General features: G+C 38.7%; 1 protein-coding gene across 1 annotated transcript in view; it reads left to right on the forward strand.

Moving 5' to 3' along the window:
* Positions 1-650: 650 nt before the first annotated feature.
* The window catches only part of PPARGC1A (PPARG coactivator 1 alpha), an 808090-nt gene continuing 788259 nt past the window's right edge, over positions 651-20481 (forward strand). Inside the window, exon 1 of the mRNA XM_072406385.1 lies at positions 651-791. Coding sequence (XP_072262486.1) covers positions 723-791 — 69 coding nt within the window. The 5' untranslated portion in view covers positions 651-722. The remainder of the gene's footprint in view (positions 792-20481) is intronic.

Raw genomic sequence — 20481 nt, forward strand, 5'->3', positions numbered from 1 at the left:
ACACAACTCTGCCACGCCTCCATTAAATAACTGATTGAATAAACTGGAAAGTGCCTAATTTCACATCTACTTTATTTTAATATTTATTAGTATTACCGGTATTTATATTATGACTTTATATTAGCTTTAAGAGAAAAGAAAAGGAATGTAAAGATTTAAAAGCTGGGTAAAAGGTTTAGTGCCTTTTACTTTTTAATAGTTAAATAATACATTTTGTAGATATACCCACCCACAAAGAGGAGTATAAAGGATCTAAACCTCAAATCAGAGACAGTTGGGGAGGTATGGGATGATATATAAGAGACAGTTCCAGTATATTGATGATGAGACAAGTGTGCAGTTTGTGTCCTGGTGCACTTTGTATTCCAATGTTGCAATGGTTAGTGATCCCTATATATATATATATATATATATATATATGTATGTATATATATATGTATGATCTCTGGTATGAGTGTGATCATGCCTCCTGTGTGTCCCCATGTCACAGTGACACAGTCCTCCTCTCTGTCTCCAGCTTGCCCCTCCTTCCTTCTCTTCTCCAGTCCTCCCATCCTGCTCAGGCTGTGCTCCCTGCGCTCCAGCGTTCAGCAGCCAGGCACTGGTGGAGGAGAGAGAACAAGCCAGGCAGCACCTAGTTTCAGGACTGTCCAGCCTCATTGCACCAGCTGCACCCTTCCCTGCCCTTCCTCTTCTCCTGCACAGCTGTGTATCCCATTAGGATGGCGAGCTGTGGGCTCCCTGAAGATGCTCTCCTAGCCTTCCTCTCCAACCACACCTCCTGCAGCCAGGTAGGTGATTCTGGAATGTGTCCATGCTAAAGGTCATTGAGAAGGTGACCAGCTAAGCAGCTTGTATCTCATCCTACCTCCAGCTCTCCACATCCCCCTTCCTCACTAAGAGTCTGGCTTTCAAGGAGTTAAGGTCAACCTTTTGCCTTTATCAAACTTTCAATGTCTTCACATGCTTGGTCCCCCTACATTTCTTGGTGGACTTTGTTAGTCATTTGTAGCACCTCTAAGGTTTAGGTTATCATTGCAGCACTGGTACCTCTAATCAGCTTACAAGAACACATTCAATATTTTGTTTTCCCTACTTAACCCCCACTAAACTCTGGTGCATTCCCACCAAGCTGCATACATAACTACTTTTTTTTTTTTTTTTTTTAAAGAACTGCATCAAGTAGGTAGGGTGTAACCTTGGAAGTCTGCACCAAGCTGGCCACCTTCACCTTAAGGGGCATGAACTGCAGACAGGCGCCCGAACCTGTAGATTTTTTTTATTGCTGCAAACGTTCACCTGTACTTTAAATGCTGCATGCCGGAGATGAATTGTGTTGGCATTCCAATGCGTCTTAAAAAAATGGCAAGGCTTAAAGGCTTTATATTTCCAGGTGCCTTTTATAGGTTCCTCCAAGGAGTAATTTATCTATGGTAGGGTAGGATCAGTTCTTTTAACTCATAAAAAGCTATTTTATACTAAACTGCTGTTTTCTCAATGCGCACTGGGTTTTTGATGTAGGAGATTTTATCTTTCCAGCATGAAAAATGGAATGCCTATATAGAATGTGAATATATATAGGGATGGTATAGGGGATTGGATGGCTAAGGTGCATCCACCTCGGTGGCCATATGTCCTGAAGCAGAACATCTAGTGTCATCTATGTGTGTGGATCAGACACATACAGAAAGCAGCACAGGGTATACTGTCCTTGCTAGACAGCAATCAGGGACAGTCACTTATCTTCCTCCAACCTTTAGTAATCAGTTTTCTCTGTGAATCACTGATGTACAGCAGTCTGTTTGAACATCATAAGAATCAGTGGAAACCCATCCAGAAGAGTCCCCGTGTTTGATGGACTAGCTAGCTTTGGCTTGTGAACAAGTGAACTTGTCTCACTTGAAGTGGGATAAAGCAAATTCTGTGCTGGGAAATGGATTGTACACCTGCGTCTCACCGTGCCCTTTTGGTTGTAAAGTTACAGCTTGTGCTAGCAGAAAAAAGGTTAATAAGGAAATAGTGTGACCGGTGACTTTTGCCACGGGAACTTCTGCTGAGTGATCGAGATCACGGGGAACGGCAGATCCCAAGAGACATGAGCCCGGCGTGGTGGAATTAATACTCCTGATGATGTCACGGAGTAGAGTAGCCTAGCACAGCTGAGTTGTTTTCCATAGCACGTTATTTCCAGTGTGGCCTGTGATTCACTGATAATATCAACGAGTTAATGTTGCCTCATGTGTAACTTTTTTTTTTTATTACATGCATGGAGAAAATCACAAATACATAGCAGGGATTCGCCAAGCTGTTCAAAAGACATTGAACAGACAGATGATTTTTCAAGTTTAGGTAAAAGTCAGTGCATTTAATGATTTGATAAGTGAAGTCCTACTGTAGCAAGAGGAGTGAGACTGCTTGGTCAGAAAGAACAGAGGAATAAAGGAAATTATAAATAAAACATTTTATAGTAAATAGAGGATATATATATCTCAGGCACCATCAGGTCGTCACAGACAGCCATACTCTTGGCTGGTTCCTGCTAGTTGTTTTCTGTACAGGATTCTGAGCCCCATCACCTGCCTCATATATAAAACATGAAAATCCCTATTTACTCACCCCTTTGGATTACTTGTATTACTTTACCCCCCTATGGGTTACTAGACCACATCCGGCCACTTTTGCCAGATATAGCTCCAAAACTTCTACACTGTATTAATTCCTATTCACGGTACTTATGTTCCATCATCCATTAAAAAGAGACTCCAAGAAAAACCCTGAGGAAGCCACAAGGCAAAACGCGTCGGGTAAAGAGACGACTGCCTAAATTCCAATTATATACATCATGTTTGAACTGGGCTATGTCTAGTATATATTGCAATTGTCACTTTTTGTATGTATTTGGTAACTGTTATAAGTAGAAAATCTATCTTTATTTGCCAGAAAAATCCCATTTGTTTGCATTTATTTATTATTCTATGTACCAGGTAAAGCAGTAAACTTCTTAACAGATTTTTTTTTACCAATGTAAGCCCAGTGTATGGTTCAACTTCTGATGACTGGTGTATCCCTGTCCTAAAGGGGAACTTTAGGGATTTAGCGATCAACACAACTGGATTACATACTGTACATGTGAATATTCTTACCTGCTAAAGGATTTTTAATACTTTTTTTCCCAGTCTTTTAATTTATAAGACTGGGACTGGTTCAGCTTTTCTAAGTCTCCTACCTGCTTATTGGACAAAGGTGAAGATGCAGTTTTGCTGACCAATGAACAGGTCACAAGTCAGAGGTGACACTGGAGGCTGCAAAGCTGAACCCAGAAATAGTGTTATCACTGATCTGGATGGGGAAGGGGTGACTGAATCACAAACAGAATCATATAACTAGCATTTGGTGCTGAGATTTCAGCAAAGGTAACTTTTGGTGCACAAAACAGTTTTTTTTTCCACTTTATCAAAAAATGTCAATGTAAACCTTTCCCAAGGAAAATATGGAGATATTGCATTTTGAAAAGGTTCACCTGGGAACTTATGTTTGTAAAATAGGTGTACAGAAACGGCAACCTAAATAATTTTTTTTACTTACTAACAGGGGTGTAGTTGTAAAAAAACGAAGAGGGGACACAGTACTATCCATGGCCCGCCCCACTGTACCCCTGCCTGTGTGTCACTCAAAGGGGAAGAAACTTCCCCCAGAGTGACGGCATAATACCAGAACCCGCCTACTCTCCCATCGCAGGTCTGAGCCTACAATTCAATACAGGAGACATGATCCGTTGCTCTTGCCAGTGCGCCCCCCCAGCAAGGTCCTTCTCCTGACCCCGCTGGGGAGGACAGACTGGCCAGAGCCGTGGACCACCAAAGGGATCTTTGCAAAATAAGAGTGGGCATGTGTCCCCACTCCTAAAAGAAGTTGGGGCACTGCGTGCCCGCCCCACTGCACCCCTGCTTGGAACTGGGCACTGGAAAATTACCCCCTCACCCTGCTTTGTAATAGATACAAAATTTGGGACCACAGATTTAGGCCAAAAAAGTTCTGAGCTTTTGAGCATGCAAAGAGGCAGCTGGGAAACTAGAACTGTTACACTTGTCCTGGGTCATTGATTCAGGAAGTATAGAAGCCATTAAATTAGCCTGACAGACGAGCAATCAATGTTATTTGAAGGAGAGTTCACCAATTTCAGCCTCCATGTTTCTGTAGGTATAGATTTCTTTTAACCTGAAAATGCTAAACAAGCATGACCCTAATCCTTGTTTAACCTGGTGGTGGGAACATCCGTTTCCGTGCAGCTCATGGCAGCTTGCCAGCTTCTCAGGTTTAGCACTACTGCTTTGGTCCTTAATATACCAAGAATAGATATTCTACAATGGGTGGCAGCAGGCAAGCTCAGAACTTTCTTGCCCTAAATCTGTGGTCCCAAATTTTATATTTATTAAACAGCAAGGTGATGGGGTAATTTTTCAGTGCCCACATTGCAACATGGGTGGTGTGGACACCTCCGATTGTCTGTCCATTGATGGAGTCGTCTCAGGTTCCAAAAGAATGCATTATAACAAAAGAACTGGTCACCAGTATTGCAACGCTTGGATCACCATTCTTCACTCCTTAAATGGGTGCTGGAAAAGAAAAAAAGGGGATTTAATGCTTTTTAAAATGTGAATAGATGAGAGAGGGGAGAAAGGAATGGGTTAGGTTCTGGGTTTGCCATAGATCCAATATTCCACCCATACCATTCCTTTGTAAGTAATGTGACCTTTTCACATGATCCTAAGACCTTTGCACATGACATTTGCACATGATCTTAAGGAGGTTTTTGACCCTTCCTATCCTTGGGGGTAATTAAAAACCTCCATAGTCTTAAGAACACATAGAGGCTTCCAGTGTGTATAACTAAAGATGGTAAAGGTACAATAAAAAGATAATGTGATTTTTAAGCTAAAAGAAGACCTGGGGCAGAGATCACACACTAGTGGACTCCCTCCAGCTTCATAAAATGAGATTTGATCTTTAAATTGCAAATAAATTACACTGTTGGAGGTTATGACAGCTCTGTTAAGATTATTGATTTAGGAAAGTACTGAATAAATTATGGTTAAACATTATGGTGTGCGTTTGTGTGTGTATTATATATATGAAGGATTAGCATCAAATGCATTTCTTATAGGTACATAGGTGCTTCAGACTCCAATTTCAGATCACCCTGCTCACTTTTATTCATTCCAACAATATGAAAACAAAGATAATATTCATGGTTTGCAGGGGATCATCATAAAATTAAAGTAAGTGTAGCCTCCTGACTCTAACTGGCAGATTCTAATTGCTAATGACAAGGGCAGCATTGTTGGGACTGTGACTTGTGCTGCGCTAGGTCCCAGGTTCAGATCTCAGAACACTATTTGTGTATGTTCCCTATTTGTTCTTTCTGGGTTTTCTCTGGGTCCTTCCCAAAACATACAGCTGGGTTAATTGGCTTCCCTTCAAAATTGGCCTTAGCTTGTGCTAATGACATATAACTGTGGTAGGGACATTAGATTGTGGGCCCCTGAGGATCAGTTGATGACTATGGATTTGTAAAGTGCTGCATAATGTGTTGGTGCTATATAAATACAAGTAAATACATCAAGATAAACCTGACCTAAGTTTTTGGAAGACCTTCTTTGCCTGGTCCACCTGGTCACAGGCTTCAATTCCCGCCATGTCCTAAATATGTGCTCCTTTTCATCAGCTAGGTACTTCCTAGCCACCTTCAATTGCTGGCCTGGGAGAAGGATGCGGTGTTTGGGCCACTTATTCATTCCAAGACACTGAAGGTTTTGGGCCTTCATCATAATATGCATGGAGCACTTCATATTGTGCACATGCACATCAATAATCAGGGTTTGTTAGTAAACACATTATTGTACTCGCTGTGTCAGAAGTGCTCTATATTCAGCTAGAAAACTGGGCCACTACACTGCACACCTCAAGTATAAACCAGCCATTGAGAGCTATGATAAATCAGAGGCTTTCTTTGTCCTAGTTTACCGTTCTAGATAATGATTTTGGTTTCTCTGTGCAATGAAAACTGTGATATAAACATGGACGTTTCAAAACTTTAATTTGAATTTGTGTGAAAGTGTTTGAATGTCATGAGGTGTGTAAAATAATTACAGTAGAAGGAAAACTAATCCAGATAACTCACTTCTGGTTCTGTATGCTACGTATAGCCAAGGCCTTATTTACTGGAAGTTAGGTGCCAGGTAGTGCAAACTTGCTGCAAGAACAAGAATCCCTGTGCGGCTCTTGGCAGCTGGCACCTTGCCACACATTTGGCCTCTTGCACTGCTGTGTTGGTTCTTAAAGAGGCAGCATTTGCACATTTATAGCTCACTGAAATGCCCCGACGCCTCCATTCATTCTCTATGAACTGCTATATGTAGTGTGCCACCCAAGTAAGGTAGTTTACACTGCAACCTCAGCCCCATCTGAACATGGCTAAAGCCTTGTACAGATGTCCAATGAACCTCAGGGTATTGTCGGTGATCACAGTCTTTCATGATACTTTCCAGTGACATATGAATGATGGAAGGCTGTGCACAAAGCACCCATTCTGTAGAACAAGTGAGCTGCCCACCTGTGCTCTCCTCCATGGGAGAGCTCAGTTCTGCACTATAGGAAGGGGAGGCCAAGCAAGCTGTGCCTTACCTCCATAGGAATGAACAGAGATTGTTTCTGATTCATTAATCTGTTGTGGCTGATGAATGGACAACGTCCGAGGACCACTGTACATGTATCAGATTCGTGACCAAACTCAGGTGACGATTATCTGATGTGTGTGCTTTGGAAGGGTTGACAATAGAGCAGAGCAGTTAAAGCTTGCAGTTGTTTCTTTTATATTTACTTTGTCTGGCCTCTTGCAAAAAGATTCAACTGGAGAATTGAACCGGCTGAGATTTAGCACTTACTGAGAAGAGTCACAAGTCTATCCATTGTAGCACACATAACATTCAATCCTGAATTGGACCTTTAGCTACGAGTTAATGATCTCCATCTGCTCCTGCTCCACATGTTCTTCATCAGCTGATGGCACTTGATACCATGGCTTATAAAGCAGGCAGCATAGTATCTCCATTTGTGTATTCTTGTTTTCATAACCCAGTAACAGGGCTGAAATGTGAAATGGGTAGAGATTATATAAAAAGGGCAGCATTTATATTAGCTCCCTGCGTCTGGCAAGGGAAGGTCAAAAGTTTCAGGAGGACCAGAACTTTGAGTTAGGCTAAATGCCATTGCAAACTGCAGTCACTCTAATGCTGAAATGCTGCTGACTGGGGGAATATGAAAAATGAATGATGACCTCTGAGTCAGCAGGTAGGCTGCATCTTTGGCATGCAACATCACTTAATGTGCACCTTTAAACCCAAACAATAAGCTTTTTCATTTTATTATATTTTTGTATATTTATTTTATATGTTATTTTAGTCTGTTATCTAAACCATTGGATGTATAATAGTTTTTATACATGCAAATATTATATCTATTGATCATATCAGAAACCCAGTGAGCTTGTAGATTCCTGTGCTCTTTCCCTGTGTTACCTGAAGCTGTTTTATCAGCCCTGCATAGTTCACCTCTATTAAACATGGAACACCTTTTTATGGTATAGGGATGAAAAGAGGGGAAGGTGGTTTGTGGTCATAAACACACATTTTGTCCTAGGGTAAAAATGCTGCTCCTCCATAGAGACATTACAATTAATGGGCCTTGTCTTCTAGAGCCCCCATTTGTGTCCAATAGAGAGGCATGTATTGTAGGGGACAATGGCGGGGCTGTGGATTCAGAGCCAACCAACTCTTCATTATGCAAAGATAAGTTATGTTTAGGAATTTATAAATACCAGCTTGTAGATTCCTTTAGGAATAACAAAAAAATAAACGTAAAGAAATGTGGCACGAAAAAAAGATCAACGTACCAAAAGTCACATGATAATAATTATCTAAATTATCTGCAAAACATTCTCTATAGGTCTGCCTAACCATCACAATCAAAACTGTAGTTGTACATTACTAAGACACCATGGGGTCTATTTATAATGCAATGCATATTTTATTCTCTAAAACATTTTCTGGTTGAGAATCAGTTACTGCTATGGAAAAAACACAGACCTGTAACATTCTGCACCAAAGAATATTTCAGTGAATGTCAAATTCACTGATTAATATTTAGCCTTCCCCCCATGCATATTTACTGAAAAGAACATCAGTGTGCAGAGGTTAGCACTCTGGCCTTTGCTGCGCTGGGTCCCAGGTTGAAATCTCAGCCAGGATACTATCTGCATGGAGTTTGCAGGTTCTCCCTGTGTTTTTGTGGGTTTCTTCTGGGTACTCTGGTTTCATTCCAAAAGGATACAGTTAGGTTAACTGGCATCTCCCTAAAATTGTCCTTAGTAAAAATAACATATGACTATGGTAGGGACATTAGATTGTGGGACCCTTTGAGGGACATCTAGTGACATGACCATGGACTTTGTATGGACTTCTATATAAAAAATGCATAATAATAATAATAATAATATTATGTTAGAACAATACGATGTGAATAAAGAACAATCTAATATTGTAGACAACCATAACCTAATACAAAATGATATTCTTAGATGAGTATTTTTCTGACCACAGTTTATTGAAAGTAAATAATTTGTCCCAATTACAATATTATTTCAGATTTATTCAATGATGAGGTCTCATATGTTAGTGAAGGGAAGAGAAGCTAAGTGCTTTTAAGTCATTAAATCAGCGTTCATACTTTACCAAAATGACAGGTTTATTTTAATAACTACTGTTATTAGGTTGTGTGCAGTAAGCCGCAGCCATTGGTCAGGGATACTTTTCTGTAACTCTGCCCAGACCGATCACCTTGCAAACCACAGATTACTGCACACCTCATCGCTATACACCATCTTACTTGGAAGGCCAAGTAGTTTGTGAAATAAATGTAGGACAAGTCAAGGTCTACTCTACCTGTAACCCTACTTGCAGACTACTTTGCAATGGCATAGCACAATCCTGATGCTGGATCTGCCCCAGCTTGTGTCTGGACACTGTGCAGCAATAACACCATGGTGAAGTCATCACTCTGTTCTCCAGCTCTAGCAGGAAAGTTCTAGGGTTAGTTGGAGGGTTCTGTGCAATACAGCTTTATGGAGGATTACAGGTGGTTTACATTAGGACTAATGCTGATACTCGCTGTGCATACAAATGCAATTATTTTATTTAATGGTGTTTTTTCCATCTGGAGTTCAGCCTTAGTTTTTGTAACACAATCTATTAGCCTACAGCCAATAAATGCCTGAGTTCAGTATATATAAGCTGTGTATTGGATAATATATTTACAACTGGACACTGAGTTGTTTGTGCTCCTGAGGATTGATCATCCAACGATATAACCCTATGCTGAATATACAAATATATTACCTAGACACTTTCCTCTTTTATCTCTTATTAGATTTTGTGACCTCATACTGACACTATAGAACAACACATTCATCCTTGGCAAAATTATTCACATAAAACAAATGATCTTTTATTTCTTACTTTTTCTTAAATCTCAAGAAATTCCACCTCAGGTTTCCCACTGGCCTATGTCGCTGTCCATTTGTAGAAGATAATGGCTGGCTTTTACTGTAAAACAGGGGTGTCAAACTCAAATGCACATAGGGCCAAATATTTAACCTTAGAGAAAGTCGCGGACTAACCTTGAATTTTATTGAAAAAATTGAGGACATTTTTTCTTCTCATTAGATTTAAAACCTTTTCATATAGGATAAAAAGGTTTTGCTTCACATTCAATCTGGGACAAGCCTATATTAGATATAAATATTAATGTTATTATATATTTAATATTTATTTTATTATTTAGGAAAAAATCCTATGCCTCTTTCTCTATTTGTAGCCTTCTGAGTAGCAAGGAAAAGTACAGCTGAGGGGGAGTGCTAGAAATGCCAGATAGAGCCAATGCGGGGCTAGAACTCCCTCCTGATTGAAAAAGCGCCGCTACTAAAATTCCTGTCTATAAAACAGTCCAGTTCATATTTAGGATTCCTTTGGGGGCCAAAAAAAGATGTTGGGGGTCAAATCTGACCCCGGGCCACAGTTTGACACCCCAGTTGTAAAATGATAGGAATGATCTATATTATACATAAACAAATATTCGTGTGGACGCAGTAAGCTATAATAGCCTTAAAGTCCAGGAAACTGCTGATTGACCAATAATGGTTAAAGGTAAGATTCAGATTCAGATCCTACAAAGTCTTAGCTCTATGGGAGACTGAAACACGTTTTCCTCTACACTTACCCTGTATTTATAGCTATTCAACTTTCATTCAACCCTCTGGATAACAAAAAACATCTCCATCATCCATGATGCTGCCACCATAATGCATTGTGAGAATAGTGTTCTTGGGGTGATGGGAAGTGTTGGGTTTGTGCCACACATAGTGTTTCCCATAATGGCCAACGAAAGGGAAGGGGAGAGCGCGCAGCAGGGTGCCGCTCCGTCGCTCTCCCCCTCCCCTCTCCATAGAGCATGAACGGTGCTGTATGTACAGCATCGTTCATGCATCTTGCAGCCCCTTGTCGTTGGAAAGGATCGTGAAAGATCCTTTCCAACGACAAAAATTGCAAGTGTGTACGCAGCTTTATATAACCAGAAAGCCTTTTTCCATATGTTTTCATAGTCAATTATATGTTGTTAGACCAAACATGTTTTCTTTTCTGGCAATGTTTTTTTCTCAGGTATCTTATCCATAAAGCTTTGTTCTGTGGATTTTATGGCTCAATGTGCTCCTGTGGACAGATGCTTCTATCTCTGCCATTGGTCTTTGCAGCTCCTTCAGTGTTATCCTTGGTGTTTTTGCAACAGCTATAATTAATGCCCCCCTTGCCCAGTGTTTAAAGCTTGGTGATCTTTTTTTGTCAGGTTTGTAGACGTGGCATATTCTTTATATTTTGTTATATTGGATTTATGGTACTCTGTGGGATATTCAAAGCTTGAGATGTTTTTGTATAACCAATTTATGAATCAAAATTATCCAATATTTTGTCTCTGACCTGTGTAGAGTGCTTTTGGTCTTGCTGATTGATTGATTAGTTAATTGCTAGTTGATTAGTTAATCAACTAATTATGTGAAGGTAATTGGTTGTGGTAGATTCCATTTAGGGAGTTTCATTGTTTCAAGTGATGTTATTTTCATTCAACAATCCTGACAACACTGAAGATCCATTTTAATTTCATGTTGAAATGCTACAAAACAGGGCAAACATTGATAGAGATGGATACTTTTGCAGGGCACTGTACATGGTAAGACATCTAAAAACTAGGTTTTCAAAAAAATTGAAAAGTTCTGCCTGGATATAAAATTACATCTTTTGGACAAATCCTATTTGTTACTTGCTCACCCATTTTAACATATGGTCCATAGAACACAGCATTAACTACATAATTTTATTGCTCAAAAAGTGAAATATTGCCAAGGCTCGTCTAAGACTTTGTTTTGTTATTGATACCTAATAAAAGGTACTTATAGACATTGATGGTCATTGTCCAGTTTTTGGATAGGGGAAAAGGGCAATGATCAGTGTGTCTTTAGGAGGCAGCAGACATTGCTGAGTAGTTGTTGGTGGAAAAAGATCCTATCCAGGGGGAATATTTGAAGCCAGTTTCTATAAACACTCATGAAATAAGATTGGGAGTATCAGCAAACTCCCTCTACTAACATTATCAAACATGCCCAGGCAATATACTAAAAGCACTTTTGTATACATGGAAACCATTGATTATTTGCTTGTTTAACTGTTCTCCTTTTTACACCACAATGGTATCAGGCAGTGAAGACTTTCATATTACCTCCAGGTGGTACCCCGTATTGCTGGCTTCATGGGACAATGGGCTGTAGAATGGCTGTGGCCAGGCAACTGAAATCTGCAAGCTAGCCAGTTTAAAGTTACACCTCACTGAGAAAGATCAAGAAAGGACATAGTGACAGAGGAGTTAATAATACAAAAAACATGATAAATAGAAGGACTCCCGCAGGCAGGGAAATGCCTGACTGGTTCAAGAACACTCAAACAAAAGCTTCCAGTGCACTTGTACAAGTGGTGTTTGTTTAGTATTTCCTGAGGATATAGAATAAGCAATGAACAGTATATTCTAAAGGGAACAAACAAATATTTATCAGTTGAAGCTGGGCATGAGCGTTCTTAATGCTAAACCATGATTTATGTCTTAGCTTCTCCATTATGCTCTTTCATTCTACTCTACAGACATTCCGGTTAAAAGGATTCATAATTCAAAAGAACGCTTGAGTTAAGATACCTGTTGGTTTAGTTTCTGGAACACTGCGGCTATTAGTGCTATGATAGAGAAACAGATCAGTAGAACGTGAGGGCTCATGCCCTATATCGCCTGCATAACCATAATAATACATTAAAAATGGCTCTTATAGCCAGCAGTGTTCCATATGTACTTCTTTGGATCTCGTACCACAATGGCACAATTATGGTTGAAACTTGATGAATTTCATGCAGTATAAACACAAATGTATTATTTTTTGAAAATGTATACCAAGCAATGTATTGATCACCCTATTGATATTCATCATGATATCAGATGCCTTAAATGCAAGTAATTCTTTGGGAAATCAATATATTTCTTCGGAAAGATAAATCCAACCCTTCCAATATACCTTTCCACAATATCTAGGTTTGCTATGCTGTCAGTAGTGGAGTAAATGTAAGACAACAGGTCTTGTGGAATACATCTTATACTGCTGCTCCTGAAAACTCCTAGTTGTGGAAACATAGAGAACTGAGATATGTAGTTGTTGATTCCTGGTATTGGGGAGGTCATTAGCAGTCTGCTCCCATAAAAGCAATCTTAGGGGTACACACGAAGCCATGATACCCGTTATACAAATACTGGTGATAAGCAGGCCAAACCCTCTTAGTTCAATTCCAACCCAATCAGGACAGCTATGTATAAATCTCTTGATAATGGAAAGAGTCCCCTAGATTCTAAGTTGATAAAAGCAACAAAAATAGTAGTGCTAGTGCTAAGTTTTGTTAGATAAGCCTTAAGTTGTATGTGCCATTGAACCATAAATTTTTGGACAGCCATAAAAAAAAAAATAAAAAAAAAATGGCATGGTGGCTTAGTGGTTAGCACTCTTGCCTTTGCATCCCTGGGTCCCAGGTCCAAATCTCGGCTAGGGCACTATCTGTTTGGGGTTTGCAGGTTTTCCCCGTGTTTGCATGGGTTTCCTCTGGGTACTCAGGTTTCCTCCCACGTTCCAAAAACACGCAGTTAGGTTAATTACTCCCCAAATTGACCTTAGATTGTAATAAAGACATATGACTATGGTAGGAACATTAGATTGTGAGCCCCTTTGAGGCACAGCTAGTGCCATGAAAATGGGTTTTTTACAGCACTATGTTGTCGCTATATAAATACTGTGTAATTTCTAACTGTATCCACCACCACCGATAATGGTAACCATACCAAAAAGAACAATTGTACATTTATTAACATAGATTTAATCGATTATTCAATAAAAAATGGTGTTTAGTCCTTCAGGTATAATGCATATCTAATCAAAACCTCCAATATTGTTACACAACCCTGGTTACAAATCAAAACCTCTTCAGTCCAGTAATAATTATATTATTCAAGTAGGTTGTAGGGCACCTTATTCCATCTTGTATGTCTTGGCAAAGGAAAGGGATCGGTGCCGAAATAAAGGTTTTATGCATTTTGTGGTCCAATGCCTCTTGCTGACCAGTGCACAGTTCGGTTTTCTTATATGAATCATTAGTAATCATCTGTGTATGACAGTCTTTTGATCATATAACATATGATAAAAAATACAAGATTTAATATGAATAAATGAAATAACAAATTATGATATACATGCTCAGTATTGCAATGCCTTTAGGTTGTGCATCTCTTTGTGATTGACAGGTAGCTTGTGTGTGTGATAATAGATGTCAGCGGAGTGACACAGAGGAGATTCACACTTTTTTGAGACTTTGCCAACTTTAATGTATAGAGGTAAAGTTAATTAGCGAAGTTATGTACCAGTTCTGCTATATCCAAATAAAAAGCACCCTAGTTTCAGCATGTCATCTCTGTTAGATCTTCTTTATACCAACAGATTCCTAAAACAACAAAGTTCACTGCCTTTTCCATGTAATGATCAATTAATATTATAAGAAACATAAGTGATGCAGTCATACTGGATTCTTAAAAGTTCCTTTACCTGTAATAAAAACACACCTTTATCTGCCCATTGTAGTTGAGGGGTCCAGTTTTTGTTTGTAACAATCTCCTGTTCCATCATGTCTGTGAATTTTACATAAATCATCTCCTGCTTTAGGGCACAGATGACTGCATCTGATAGTTGCAGCAAGTTTGTTAATTTCACAATAACAGACAGTGGGCAGGAGGGGTTATCAAAAGAGAAGATTTGTCAACACCAAAGTATTTTTGGTGATGAGTCAAAATTTAGCTTTTTATTTGTTGCCTAGCATTTATAAATGAGGCTTTTGAATTTGTTATGTTGGCTGTCAGGAATTCTTTCATGTGCTTTAGTTAGAAAGGGCACTCGTGCTGAACAGTAACACATTGAGTGGTGCAGTGTGGGTGATTGATGTCTTATGACAGTAAATATTCCTTAGAAAGTATTTTAAACTTTACTCAGAATGAGATTTTTCTATCAATGCTTTTTTTGTAATGTTATGGTACACAGCAGGTAATCCGTCTTGTTTACTATGTCACTGTGTTCGGAGAAGTTGTAATGCTGTCTTTTTATGTCACTCTTTATCAAGAAGTGTAGATTTTGGACAGCAGTATAGGGAGCAGTGATGGCGTTCATGGAACACAAATCTGTGCCAGCCAATCAAATTTCCCCTTCTTTGTAGTAGACGACTGTTATCAAGATGGAAAAATGAACAATGGTTGCCGATACTGTACTTCGAATATTGCTGTTTATTTCGGGGACTCTGGATCCAAGTATGCAATGATGGTATGCATCATTGCTTGGTGGCTGCAAAATTGGTGCCCAAAGGGGCAGTTATACAAAAATTAGGTTTCAATTGCAGGTTCCAAGAATCTAGCAAAAACACTGTGTGTTGTCAGCCTACCACAATACCTGAAAGAACAATAGATTAGTAAAAACTCTACTGTACTTGCAGGATTTTTAAAGGGAAAACATAGATGTGCATGTATAAGTATTCCAGAGATGACCTGTGCATTAAAAACAAAAATCTGTAATGAAGAATGAAAAAGTGGGGAATTTGCATTTGTTAAGACTTATGACTAGTTCCAAGCTTGTGACAAAGAATATACTGAAGCTTCTGGATTAAGATGATGGATCAGTACACCTAATTTTTTGAAGCTCCCCAAGGCTGGAGAGGATACACTTTCATCAGTAAAGCTGGGTGATCCAGCAAACCTCAAATGGATGTGGTCCAGGATTTAAAACATTTGCTAGCAAATTACTTTGAAGAAATCCATTCCAGGTTTGCTGGATCACCCAGCTTCACTGATGAAAGTGTATCCTCCCCAGCCGTGGAGAGCTTTAAAAAAACAGGGCCAATGTCTCAAAGCAATACTAACAAAGCAGTAAGGGTTATATTTTCCTCAAGCAGCATTTAGGGAGATCAGGATGGTAGACTTACCTGGGCATTCTAAGAAAAACAATAGTGCATGCACTGTAGCAAATGATAGATGGGGCCACACATAGTTTTCCTGCACCCCCAGCACTTAGCTCACCTGTACCATTCGTACAAAGCTCACCTCCTGCAGCAGCTCAACTTCCCATGCTTCTTCATGCCAAAATGGCTTCTTTGCAAGTCTTTGGAAATAGTGAGTTCAACTAGGGAAAGTGACCTTATTGTTTAAAGAGATTTAGCTCAAAGTGCCCAACCTGAAAATATTTGCAGAACTAGTAGAGAGAAAGAAAAGACAAGCTTTTGAAGGAAAAACTTTTTTCTTAAAAGCTGATAGTTTATTAAGCTATTTATTCTAAGTACTAAACCGAGTCTTCCTAGAGAACGTTGTCAAAACATATAAGACATCATATGGTAAAAGCTAAAGGCAATCTTGTTTTCCTTTTTGACGCATTTCACCCCATAGGGCTTCCTCAGGGGATTTAGGTAAGCTTTAAGTACGCTCCTTATATAACATTATTTCATTAATTGTATATGCTTTTATGTAATTATTATTACATTATTTTGATTATATTCTATATTATCATAATTTCTAAGGTCCCCTAAATCCTCTGAGGAAGCCCTATGGGGCGAAACCTGTCGGAAGGGAAACACAATTGCATTTTGCTGTAACCATATGATGTCCAATATATTTTGACCACGTTACAATCTCTAAAACAGTTAATCAGTGTTAGCCTAGGTCTAGCGCAGGAGGACTCTGTTTAGTATTTAGAATAAATAAAAAAATTGTAATCAACTTTCAGTTTTTTTTAAAAAAAAGTTTTGCCCTACAAAAGCCTGCCTTTTCTTTCTTCTCTCTCTACTAGTTCTTTGGAAATAGTACATCATCTTGAAGTAGGTTGACACAGAATAAAATACATTTATACTACATATATTAAAGTTATATTAGGTACAGGTCAAATTGAGGTAAAATACATGAGTGAAATTTAAATAATCTTAGAAAATGTCCAAAACAAGCTGCAATTACATCCCAAAGTCCATCAATAATGCTCCATGTGCAGTTTTGTTATAAATAGGGCAGATATGGTTTGTCATCTTTGAGTTACATCTGTACCTGACAAATGTGATTTTGTGTTATACAGTTTAGTCAGAGTATTGTATGTGAGATATTATGTGATTATGCAGTCGCATGATGTCACTGCAGTTAGGACGGGTGTGATAATAAAGTTCAGTGACAATACCTAATTAAGATAAATGTGGTTATGCAGGTTTCTAAGTTAATGTACATTTCTTCACTTTATTTGAGAAATGTCCAATTATGCCGTTTTTATGATACTATTCTATGGACAGATTTCATTTTACAGTTTTGTAATATCATTGTATTTCTGATATATGTGGATGTTCATTTTATGTCAATGTTCTAGGAATGGATATAAATGTGAAAATTTATGATAACATATTTTGTTGATGTGAATTTACACTTGTACATTGTCACTGAACACCAGAATGTTTAAAGGATAAATTCATTTTCAAACAAGATGGGCTAATCCTTCCCCCCAAAGTACCCTACCCTACTGAGATAATTAGTTACCCCAATCCTACAAAGAGGTAGGACTTTGGCATGCAAAGGGGTATTATTTCCTCATAATGCTTCACTGTGTTTCCTCCTTCCCCCTGGTGCCTGGGGTGTCCCCATTCTAGTGGTATTGTTGTACTTGTGGTGTGGATAATTTGGGACTGCATTATATCTTTGCAGAAAGGTTTTTTTTTTAATGTTTTCTGTCTATTTTAGTTTGTTTTTGGCCTTACTGTACTGTATATTTCAGAATTTAGTAAATTTCTCGTATAATATGTATGTGTTTTGTGAGGCATTCCTTGTGTACTATATTAAATCTTTTTTTTAAAGAATGTATTTTAGCCTTTGTTCTCCATATTTGATTTCACATGGAACAGGATCTCTTAGTAGTCTTTGCCAAGCATCAGCACCCTAGCTCTTAATAAGTGTTTCTGCTATTTTCAGGGTGTGCAGAACAATTTGTAATAATTTGTTTATTGACGTTCATTTTTTTGTCACTGTTCCTGGAATAGATATAAATGTGCAAATTTATGATGCTGTATTTCATTGAGGTGATTGCATGGTGTCATTCAACTGAACTCCAGGATATTTAAAGGATGAATGCACTTTTAAACATATGCACCTTTCACTTTGTTTACATCATTTAGAGCAAATCATTACTTTGCTGACTGCTTCTATACATATGATCCGCAGAAACTTTTATAGGACATTTTCCTAAAGGTTTTTGGATTACGAGGACAACCCTGTAGGAGTCTGTTGGATCCATGCACAGGTACGCACAATGAAGCTTTTACACAAAATATGTAAACAATGTTTTAGGTTGCAGGATCAAGAAAAATATTTATCAGAGAAGAGAAGAAATGGGGCACATTAGGTGGTCTTGATGATGGTGGTGTTTAAGTATAGTATGAAGTAATGCACTTTAAAAGAACTTTTTATCCTTTGCATAGTTCTCTGTCAGTATAGCACTTTGGACAAACGTGATTATACGGATTTATTTTGTTGTGTAGCATCCCTAAAAAACAAAAATATATCATTACAGAACAAAAATATGATAACTTAGCAGTAATAGAACTGGAATTTTCATAATTAGAAAAAACTGGTGGCGAGAGAACATCCCAGATTCTGTGTAAAGTAATGTCACCACAGTGACCGGGCATAGGGTTTGCCAGGTTAAACATCATTTTAACTGACCTGATGTCCTTGCATGTTCAAAAGTTGCTGCCTTCATTTTTACATGTTATACAGCAAGCTTGAGGCTCTACAATATAAGTGAGCTGTCCAAATTCCATCCTTGGAAAATGCTGAACCAAACCAACTCTCACACAAACACACACACATGTCCCAGGCTTACATGTGTGTTAGGCTCTAAAAAAGGAAGGGAAGGCAAGAAACAAAAATTTCTTGATGTCTCCTAGAAGTGATGAACCTGGAAGAATACTTCCAGGTTCAGGTGTCAGATCCTAGCCCCTGTGGCTAGGCTACCAACTAATCAAGTACTTCCTATGTATACTAAGGGCATTAGAAGTCTAACATAGCTTATCTGCTGTGCTGGAAGGTGCAATGATGTAATTCATGCCACCAAGAAGTGTTGAAGCCTGGGCTAAGGTAAGTTCTGGGGTGACTGTTTCTTAAGAAAGCCATTTATGTAGGTCGAGGTGATGCCAAAACAAGAGATTTTCTATTGGCTATGGAAGATCTGCATACGCATTGCAGACATGTACCAGGCATTGGTAAGAAAAGGTATTCGTATATATACAACACCCATAGCTTATTATTAAGTTTGCCACCAAACAGGCTCTAAAACATCAAGATATATAATCTATTAAAATAATTATTAGATATATTTCCATATACCAGGGTGCTTATTTATACATTTGCTACAAACTTACAATTAATCATATGTAAGAAGAAACATTAATATCACATGGCTCATTGAAGCTAACAAATATTAATTACAGAAATTGTACAAAAACACAGCTGACAAGCCACTCTGCACAGTACATGATATCCTGCAGATTAAGAAACATTGACTCATGTCATTTTATTAGCTCAAGTGAATAATATATACAGCTACTTTTAATGGTAGGCCACAAACTTCATTGACTTAATTGAGAACAAACTAATGCTGCTTAAAGTAAATCCAAAGCCTAACTTTTTTCACTCTAGATTTAATAAGGAATGTTCTGAGGCTTACCTTACTTGTTTTTCTGGCTGTCTCTTTATTGAGATCCAGCAGGAAACAAATGGAATTCTCTCCCAAGTTAGGGGAACAGTTTGACAATTTGGATAATCACAGGTAGGTATAATGTATAGAAAATTGTTTTGGGGGCATAAAATGAAAGAGGATAGGTCCACCATTGATCTATCAAAGCCAAAACATTTTTAGTGTTAGATAGATCAGTTATTGTTAAAAACCCATCTTTTTCTTCTCGTTACTGCTGTCTGTCCCTGTAGGGAGATTATAAATAATTTACTGTTTCTATAGGCACAAGAACACCAAGACAAGTAGGATAATTCTCTCCAGAAGGGTCACGGACAGCAACAAAAGATTTAAACCTACTCCATAAAATCAGCTTTTGCCACAATAATAACCTTCTGTCCCCCATAGTAATTCCTCTCTACCAAAAGCTTCCACCAGTTTACGAAGGTCTGTAGCTAGCAAGGAAGGGAGGTAAGAGGAAGGCCAGCATAACCAAGTGCTAAGGTGGAACAGGGTGGATTAATGGCTAAAGAAGGAAAGCGTCTGATAATTGAGGAAGGTGCAAATAGGTCGAAAGTTAAAAATAAACTGGTGGAAAGAAAAGGTTAAAGGGGGTAAAGAGGAAGGGGAGGAGCAGCTAGCAGAAGGGGCAAGCTTCTCGACCACCTGACCCTTGTTGAATGTTAGGACACTAATGTGGAGTGTTTGGTTGAGGTACTTGGAGGACATCTTTTATGGGTGTGTGTGTGAGAGAAAACCATTTTAGGTGTGGAATCTCTCAAAAAGGTTATGGTTAATTCGGCTATCTTAAAGTTGTGGTTAAGAAAGTGGGGTTGCAAGTAGTGCTGTCATTCTCAAGCCAATGGACTTTTGTGGCTGGGAACATAAGTCATGGTGGGTGTGGTCTCAGACTGTGTGGTTTGGTGATCGGTGCCTCCGAGGGCTTGCAACCTGGAAGAGAGGGCTTAATCTTGTGCTTTAAAGTTATGGGTGGTGTGTTT

Source organism: Pyxicephalus adspersus, chromosome 3, assembly GCF_032062135.1.
Source record: "Pyxicephalus adspersus chromosome 3, UCB_Pads_2.0, whole genome shotgun sequence".
NCBI lineage: Eukaryota > Metazoa > Chordata > Amphibia > Anura > Pyxicephalidae > Pyxicephalus > Pyxicephalus adspersus.